The sequence below is a fragment of the Vigna unguiculata genome, chromosome 6 (genome assembly GCF_037176805.1).
Source record: "Vigna unguiculata cultivar grain cowpea cultivar isolate G323 ecotype 2 chromosome 6, ASM3717680v1, whole genome shotgun sequence".
Classification (NCBI taxonomy): Eukaryota; Viridiplantae; Streptophyta; class Magnoliopsida; order Fabales; family Fabaceae; genus Vigna; species Vigna unguiculata.
Window position 1 is genome coordinate 41,777,980 of NC_140797.1, and position 9,525 is coordinate 41,787,504.

The 9,525-nt window shown below is 35.6% G+C and overlaps 1 protein-coding gene across 1 annotated transcript; it reads left to right on the forward strand.

Moving 5' to 3' along the window:
* The first annotated feature begins 491 nt into the window (after positions 1–491).
* LOC114188701 (homeobox-leucine zipper protein ATHB-14-like) lies at positions 492–6,049 on the forward strand. Its single transcript, XM_028077301.2, has 18 exons — positions 492–1,090; positions 1,254–1,413; positions 1,504–1,619; positions 1,715–1,805; positions 1,958–2,053; positions 2,149–2,262; positions 2,349–2,432; positions 2,789–2,944; positions 3,026–3,100; positions 3,186–3,292; positions 3,456–3,645; positions 3,752–3,940; positions 4,034–4,114; positions 4,220–4,354; positions 4,632–4,957; positions 5,225–5,336; positions 5,512–5,661; positions 5,752–6,049. Exons 1-18 carry the CDS (start codon positions 879–881, stop codon positions 5,896–5,898), a joined length of 2,541 nt encoding a protein of 846 aa, XP_027933102.1. The 5' UTR covers positions 492–878; the 3' UTR covers positions 5,899–6,049.
* Positions 6,050–9,525: the final 3,476 nt, after the last annotated feature.

The following is a 9,525-nucleotide window of genomic DNA, read 5'->3' on the forward strand; positions in this document are numbered from 1 at the left end:
ATCACCCTTCGTTTTGAAACATGCCTTCATGAAGAGAGAGAAGGTTCGCTATTGGTGTGCCTGCGTGCCTGCAATATAGTATCTTTTTTCTGCACAAGGAGAGAGAAAGACAAAGGGTTTACAAATAACAGGGAAACTGAGTCGTCAAAAAATCGTATCTCTTATGCGCTTGTGCTGTCCTCTCATTTATATCTCTCTTTTTTTTCATTTATTTGCTTTTAGTCTTAGCATCACACAGTGACCAGGAGTAAAGAGCAAACCAGTTTGGTACTGCAGGAGCAACCAAAAAAGGAAAACAAATAAAAAATATGGCTCAGTAACAAATTAAAGTCCCTTTAATTGCCCATTGGTTGTTTCCTTCCTTCTCTTTGCTTTTTTCAGCCACATTCTTACACCCACTATTGCACTACGTATCACATTTATTTTATGCTATGCTACAATATAATAATACACCACAACAATAATATTACTATTATATTATTACAGAGACAACACATAAAAACACACAACACATTCTTTCTTCCTCAGTTCTTGTTCCATCTCTTTCTCTTTCTTGCTCTCATATTCTCGAGATTGGGGTGTGTGTGGGATAGAGACTACTGTAGCGCCTCTTGAGGTTCTATCCAGAGTTGGAATTTGAGGAACTGAGCAGCATCTAATGAAGGAGAGTGGAGGCTCTCTTGGAGAAGAGAGCCTGCCCGAGACTAACACCAACAAGAGCAGTGAAGAAGAAGAGCCAAACTAGTTTCTTTCTTTCTCACTCACTCACTCACTCACTCCATTCCCATTTCTTTTTTTCCTTCAGTCTCAAAGACTACTTTAGTGTTAGCGTGTGTATATCAGAGAAAGCAGTGTGCTTTTGGGTGTGATAGTGCGAGATGGCACTTTCTTTGCACAAGGACTCGGCCAACAACCAGATGGATTCAAGCAAGTATGTTAGGTACACACCTGAGCAGGTTGAGGCTTTGGAGAGGGTCTATGCTGAATGTCCCAAACCAAGTTCTTTGCGGAGGCAGCAACTCATCAGAGAGTGCCCTATCCTTTCCAATATTGAACCCAAACAAATCAAAGTTTGGTTTCAGAATAGAAGGTGACCCTTTTCAAATAACCCAAATGTCAAAGTCTTCTGTTTCTTATTATCTCTTGCAAAAAGCCATCACCTTCACCACTTTTTTCTTTCTTGTCCCAGTGAAGAAAAGTAGTTTCTTTGTTTTTATTTGTTCTTACAAGACATTGGTGAATTTGGTGTGTAGGTGTCGTGAGAAGCAGAGGAAGGAAGCCTCTCGACTGCAGACAGTGAACAGAAAGCTGTCTGCGATGAACAAACTGTTAATGGAAGAGAATGACCGTTTGCAGAAGCAGGTTTCTCATCTGGTTTACGAGAATGGATATATGAAGCAACAGATACAGACTGTGAGGACCCATCCCTCTCCTCTTCATTTTTCTCCCGTGCTTTACTTATTTCTTAATGTTAATGGATGAACCATGCTTTGGTTTGAACAGGCCTCTGCTGGCACCACCACAGACAATAGCTGTGAGTCTGTGGTAATGAGTGGTCAGAATCAACAGCAAAACCCAACACCTCAGCATCCCAATAGGGATGCCAACAACCCAGCTGGGTATGTAACAAACTATGAACCACTTCTTAGTATTTGGGTACTTGTTCGTTTCAATGTTTTCATGGTACTAACATGGGTACTCCTTATTGTTTCAGTCTTCTCGCCATAGCTGAGGAGACCCTGGCAGAGTTCCTTTCCAAGGCTACTGGAACTGCTGTCGACTGGGTCCAGATGATTGGGATGAAGGTATATTCCTTTTAACAAACATTAGTACTTGTTTCCTAATGTCTGCTTCAAAGCAACAATTATTACTATGTAGTTGAAAAACATGTAAAATTTGCTAATTTATGTCAATGTTTTTTCTGTGTAATTATTCGTTGGTGATTTGTATTGTGTAGCCTGGTCCGGATTCGATTGGAATCGTCGCTGTTTCCCGCAACTGTAGTGGTGTGGCAGCACGAGCCTGCGGCCTTGTGAGTCTTGAACCCACTAAGGTGTGTTGTTGTATCGCTCATGTTCATTTGCTTCCTCATTGTGGAACAAATGGTCTGTATTTTTCTGAACAGTAGTTGTGACTGTTGTTTGTCAGGTAGCTGAGATTCTTAAAGATCGACAGTCATGGTATCGTGACTGCCGATGCGTGGAAGTATTAAGTATAGTTCCCACAGGGAATGGGGGCACCATAGAGCTCATGTACATGCAGGTCTGGTGGACGTTTTCTGCACTTGGAATGATTTAATGATTATTTTATTGTTTTTTTTTTCTTGAAATTTGATTTTTTTTTGCCAGACATATGCGCCCACAACATTGGCAGCAGCGCGGGACTTTTGGACACTGAGATACACGACAAGCTTGGAAGATGGAAGTCTTGTGGTATGGAAAAGGATATAGTGTGCTGTGGTTTTTCTTAACAAACATTTGTCCCCGTCAAAATGGCTGTTTATTGTTCTTGTGCTGAAAATAGTCATTTCTTGAGCTGGTCCCTGTATCCTCTATCTTGAAGAGAAGGGGAGAAAACGTATTGGCACTGAGTCTACTAAACACGATCTATCTTCCATTGGACAATACTTGTATTTTTTTGTTGAAGTTCGGACTTTTTTGTTGGTTCTGTTCTGAAATATTTGAAGCATTTTGAAGGCGTTGTCGCAGAATGTAAAATGATTGTTTCTTCTTCCTCATGGGATTTTAGAACAAATTTGGCTTATTGAAATTATAATGCTGGATTGCAGATATGCGAGAGATCATTGACATCCTCAACTGGTGGTCCCACAGGGCCTCCTTCAACAACCTTTATTAGAGCTGAAATGCTTCCCAGTGGTTATCTGATTAGACCGTGTGAGGGTGGTGGGTCCATTATTCACATAGTTGATCATATTGATTTAGATGTAAGTAAACCATCTATAAGTCAAATCACTTTATAATCTCTGATCCTCTACGCAGTATTTTACCATTATTGTTTGTTACAGGTATGGAGTGTCCCTGAAGTTCTGAGGCCCCTGTATGAATCATCAAAAATCTTGGCTCAGAAATTGACCATTGCTGTAAGATTAATGTCTTGTTCGATGAATTAGGCTTTATAACTTACAAAAAATCACTATTAGACTTTAAAAAAATTATACTTTGCAGGCCTTGCAACATATTCGACAGATAGCACAGGAATCGAGTGGAGAAATTCAATATGGTGGGGGACGCCAGCCTGCTGTATTGAGAACATTTAGTCAGAGACTTTGCAGGTAAGGCTTGAATCTCCTTGTTATGTAGAACTAGTGTACTATGCATTTTGAATAATTTGCTGGGTGGTAGCAGTTTATTGAATAGTATTTTTCATATTCTTGCTTAATTTCAATCATGTTTCTGTTTCTACTCAATAAGATTTGATTTAACATTATTGTTCAGGGGATTTAATGATGCGGTGAATGGGTTTGTTGATGATGGATGGTCGCTAATGGGTACTGACGGGGTGGAAGATGTGACTATAGCTATAAACTCTTCTCCTAACAAATTTTTGGGGTCCAATTATAATGCTTCCATGTTCCCAGCATTTGGAGGTGGGGTCTTGTGTGCCAAGGCATCAATGCTTCTGCAGGTACTTTAGAAGCAAACAGCTATATGCACAACTCCTTTTTCTCCTAATTTTCCAAGCATTTTCTAAATGTTGATTATAATCTCCTCATGAACAATGGTTCATACAGAATGTTCCACCTGCTTTGCTTGTTCGTTTTTTGAGAGAGCATCGATCGGAATGGGCTGATTACGGGGTTGATGCATACTCTGCTGCATGCCTTAAAGCTAGTCCCTATGCAGTTCCCTGTGCAAGACCTGGTGGCTTCCCCAGCAGCCAGGTCATTTTACCTCTTGCTCATACTATTGAGCATGAAGAGGTATTTATCTTCTCAACTAAGAGATAACTCTCATTCTTTTGTACTCTATATTTTATATTCTATACTAAATTGTGGAATGCCGCAATGGTGCAGTTCCTGGAGGTGGTTCGTATAGAGGGTCATGCATTTTCTCCTGAGGATGTCACGTTGGCACGTGATATGTATCTATTGCAGGTAATGCGTTTGTAGTTTTTTGTTTGCATATTTTAATTAACTAAGCTTAAGTGTTCATGCACAACATTTAATGACCCTTTTGCTTTGCAACTGCTGATGTTGCAGCTATGCAGTGGAGTTGATGAAAATGCAATTGGAGCATGTGCTCAACTTGTGTTTGCTCCTATTGACGAGTCTTTTGCAGATGATGCTCTGTTACTGCCATCTGGTTTTCGTGTCATTCCATTAGATCCTAAATCAGTTGAGTGACATTTTTTTGCAACTTGTATGGTTTTATTACTAGCTCTTAGCTCTTGGTTATGAAACTTCTTACAAATAATTTGCTTGTAATTATGGTAGTAACCGAATTAGCAGACATAAACCTGTTGTGATGTATCTTAATTCTTTTTTATTATGCAAATGTTAACAAGATGTTGAAAATTATCTAGGCTTTGCTTGAACTGGCACTAACATTCAGATTTCAATACATATAGTGTCAAGTTACTAAATTTTTTGCATCTGATTCTCATGCATCCAGGATGGTCCAGCTGCAACTCGAACGTTGGATTTGGCATCAACAATGGAAGTAGGATCCGCTAATGCTCGGCCGGCCGGTGAAGCTGATTTGAATGGCTACAACCTTCGGTCGGTCCTTACTATTGCTTTCCAATTTACCTTTGAAAATCATACGCGGGACAATGTTGCTGCAATGGCTCGCCAGTATGTGCGTAGTGTTGTTGGATCTGTTCAGAGAGTTGCCATGGCAATTGCTCCTTCAAGGCTTAGTACTCAACTGGGGCCAAAGTCACTTCCTGGTTCCCCTGAGGCCCTTACCTTAGCACGATGGATCAGTCGAAGCTACAGGTTTTTCTTCTAACTTTGGACTGCATTATTTTAGTCTAGAATTTTGCTTTTTACATGTTTGATTTTTGTTGTTATAGAAGTTCCCTTTGAAACGTGTTATCCATAGATCTATGGATATTGATTACTATTATAATCTGTATCACTTGTTGGTTATTGAAAGTTGAATTCTGTTTGAACGTGAGTTTGTTTGTTTTTTTAAAGTTTTGCACGACTTGCCCACCAGATCTTGTTCTGTTTAGTCTGACAGTATATTGTGTTTCCTTTAAGGATCCACACTGGCACAGAGCTTTTTAGAGCTGAGTCCACTGCAGGTGATGCAATCTTGAAGCAACTTTGGCACCATTCCGATGCAATCATGTGCTGTTCTGTGAAAACAAATGTAATCACTTGCATTGCTTCTTTAATTTCTTTTTATTGGAATTTGAAAAATGGAATAGTTGTCAGAGGACTTTGTTGTTAATAATATAATATAATATGCCATGTTTTGGAAGAATGTGCAATCCTTTTGTCCAATAATATTTCCATTGAGCAGTGTACTTCTAAAATCATCGCAGGCATCTCCGGTATTCACCTTTGCTAATCAAGCCGGGTTAGACATGCTTGAAACTACTCTAGTCGCACTTCAAGACATAATGCTTGATAAAGTTCTTGATGAATCTGGCAGGAAGATTCTTTGCTCTGAGTTCTCCAAGATAATGCAACAGGTACCTAAAATGTGAACTGCATTTTTTTTGTTAGTTTTTGCTCTATTATAAGTTATGAAACATTCTCTTCTTTTCTTTGTTTCATTTCAGGGTTTTGCTTATCTACCAGCTGGGATATGTGTATCAAGTATGAATCGGCCAGTGTCTTATGAGCAGGCCATTGCATGGAAAGTCCTGAATGACGATGATTCTAATCACTGCCTAGCCTTCATGTTTATGAGTTGGTCTTTTGTATGACGAACGAAGCATATTTTATGTACTAATTTATATATTCAGTACTTAATTACCATATGGTACTATCACAGACCAATGTACTAATGTAAGCCTTACTTTATGCCCCGTGTATGGTTTTTTATTGCAATATAAACGTTCTAGTTAATCTGGTTAATTCTTTCTTCTCTTTTCATAGTTGCCTTGGTTTGATGCTTTATACTTGATTGGGGTGATTTTGATATTATTATCATCGGGGTAGCATGTTTTCTCTTTATCTTCCTTCACAAACCACGATGGTCATCATGGTGTTTTGCTTGCTTCTAAAGCAAAAGTGTGCCTTGGTTTCAACTTCCAAAGTCTAACAAAAAGCTATTTTTCTGATCTAATATTTTAACCCCGTATTACTCGGGAAGAATTTGGATATATGATGGTATCTTTTACTTTAGAGGTGAAAAAGTTACTTTTTTGCGGGACTCTTGTCTGTCACTCTAACATTCTATTTGGTTTTCAAAAGAAAATAGAACTGCAAAAGAAAGAAAGAAATAGTGCAAAGAGAAAAAGATTTTATCAATTTTTATTGGAAAGAGAAAGATGCTTCCCATTGTTTGATGGAGGAAATAAACGACAAGAAAAGTATACGATTGACAGACATAAATTACCTCTATCTCCGAATAAACTTATGAACAGTTGATGTGTAGAATTTATTGTTATGATGTTAAAATAAAGTGAAACATAAATAAATTCAATATTACGCAATGCTTTCACTTATTAATTATTAGTAGTAACATAATTTTAGAGATAATTACTATAAAATCTAATAACCAATTTATATATAATAATTGAAAAAAAAAATTGAATTATATGAAAGAAATTTGACCATGAGTGACGTTGTTCTCAGTCTGTGACTGGTCAGCCTATTCAGAAGAGTATTATATGATTTAGCAGAAATCCAAATCCAACTGAAGTCCATCCAGCTGTATGAGATTTGAGTCATTGCATGTTGAAGTGTTTAAAAATTTGCAGATTTGTTTTTAAGAAATTATGGTGCATACCAAAGTTGTAGGATAATAATGAGCTTTTCTGTAAATATTATTTTAAGCAAAAAGAGGCTAGTATTTAATTTGAAATTTGATGTGTTTGTTATTCTGCATAAAGTGTTGTGACAAGAAGGAATCTGGTGAGGGTGCAAAAGTGATTGAACAAGATATTTTTGCGTCATGGGAAACATTCAACGTTATGGGCATGTGAGAGTGGACGAAAGAAGAAAAGGGGTATGAAGAGTCTTCTAATCTTGTCCAAGGATTTGATATGATGAGTATGTGCAAGATGGGGTAATTCTGAAAGATTGTGTCAGAAGAAACATATACCAAATTCAACCTTATTGTATGAGAAAAAGAAGAAAACATTAGGGTGGTAGAGAACTTTCTGCATGACAAGGATGCACATGAAAGTGACACGCAAGTAATAGATGCACCTACTCTCACCTACACTTCCCATTGCTGTGATGTGTTTGAGTCCTGTGAAGATGCTCATCACGACACAAGTAACACCATTATTATGCAACACAAACCAACATTATGCAATGTATGAAAGATGATGTTTGTTTTTGTGTTGTGTTGTGTTGTGCCCGAATGTTTTGATAGCGAGATCAAAGGAAGACCTTGTTGCATGTCTAAAGGATATGAATCAGCGCTTTCTTTCTAGTGATGTAATGATGAAGCTTTGTGATTTAATTGAGACAAAGATTAGGTTAATGATACTTTGTGTACCTAGTAATATATATCTCGCTGCATTAAACATTAAATGGTCCAAACAAAAAATTAAGGTGACCCTTTTGTTGCTGTCTTCACACTGTACCGAAGGGATGATTAGTTGCTTTATAGCAGAATTGGAAAGATGAATGCTTTGTAATTTTTTGACTTAGAAAGAAATAAAGAAATAAAAAGGGAAATGCAGAAGAGATATGTGGGGCCCACAGAATCTGGGTTACAAATTAGAGTAAATATATATGGTCAAAACAAGGGATGACGACATGGTTCTGTTGATCCATCACAACACAACACAACACAACTCTGTGCCTGTCATGTCCCTACCTTATCCCATGGATTCTGTTCCTCTCTCTCATCTCACCATTCTACTGTCTGTCACTACTATTTTCAACCATGGAATTCGAATACTCATCTCATCTTCTTTATTTCCTTCATCACCAACTCAAATTTACACTCATTCAAGTCAAAAAATTCGAATTTAGTTTCCTAAATTTAAGTGCAGAGATTATGTTTTCTGTGTATAAGAGAAAATGTAACTTTAGCCACCTAATCTAACTTCTACCTGTTTAATGTTTCTTAAAACTACCTTGAAAGAAAACCAACTAAGAACTTATTATAGTTGGTAGTTTTTTAATGAAACTTTTTAAATTACTCGTTACATTATAAATGTTTATTTAAAATAACTAAAATCTTATGCTTTTATTGATAGAATATGTATTGAGGGTTTCTCCAATCCCCTTTTTTTTATTTGGTTCTTAGCTCTTATCATTTATATAAAAATGTGTTGGTATCTATTTTAACTAATGCATTTTTTTTATATTATGTATTTATTATTAATGTTATATTATATCTTACCATATTTCTATTCAAATTCCAAATAAAGTAAAAATAACATTTTTTAAGTAAACATATAATATTTGAAATAAAGTAAAAATAGTGTCAAATTGGACTTTCTTCTAAAATACAAAAATTTAACAATTTTACCATCAATCGATATTAGTGTGGTGAAGTATAAAATATATCTCGTAAACAATATAATAATCAAAATAAATTATATAACATAGAAGTATCTAAATAATAATAATAATAATAAGCCTAATTTCTATAAATTTTAATTTTTATTTGATAAAATTATTAAAAAATAAATTTGTACCTTATTTAAATAAAAGCAAAAATATTAAAGTTATGATTCTTATTTAATAGAAAAAAATTGACTTATAAAATAGTTTGCATCAATACTATTGGTATTAAAAATAGATAAATGGAACAAAGTATAAATTTATCATTTTTTTTTTCATGAATTCAAATATGATGTTATTGAGGGAAAAAAAGAAGAAAAAAGAGGTGGTAATTTTGTTTTATCATAGTTAAAATTTTAAATCTAATAATGAGACACATCTGTTGCATTGCATGGAGTGATTTGAGTGACAAGAAAGAAGACAATTAGGTAAGCGAAGGCCCCACACGTGTTGCCTATTTTTGTCTCTTATTCCATTTCTGTTCATTCAAATGCTTCTCATTTCACACTTCCCATTTGCCATTTTAAGTTCATCATCTTCCTCTTCTTTTTTTCTTTTCCATCATTCAATCAAAACAAAGTATAACTACCATCTAACACCAAATCCATACATTTTCTAAAATCAAAGCTTTAATTTTTAATCAAATCAAACCTAACTCACTGAAACAATTTTGAAATATAACTTTATACTCAAATTGGAACTCTAAAATTCAAAGAAAAATAAAATATAAGCTTAATCCATATAAAAATTGACATTTTCTCTATCAGAAAACTAATTTTATTGGTTTAATATATTTTTTCTTGTATATTACTATCTTTCTCATTTTTATTTATTATCACTTATATTTTATAAGAATCTAACTA

Excerpts from the sequence above, each read along its gene's own strand:
- LOC114188701 (XM_028077301.2), top strand. The coding sequence starts at position 879 with ATGGCACTTTCTTTGCACAAGGACTCGGCCAACAACCAGATGGATTCA. Across the intron at positions 1,091-1,253 it reads GTTTGGTTTCAGAATAGAAG|GTGTCGTGAGAAGCAGAGGA; the intron begins GTGACCCTTTTC and ends TTTGGTGTGTAG. Across the intron at positions 4,115-4,219 it reads GTGATATGTATCTATTGCAG|CTATGCAGTGGAGTTGATGA; the intron begins GTAATGCGTTTG and ends CTGATGTTGCAG.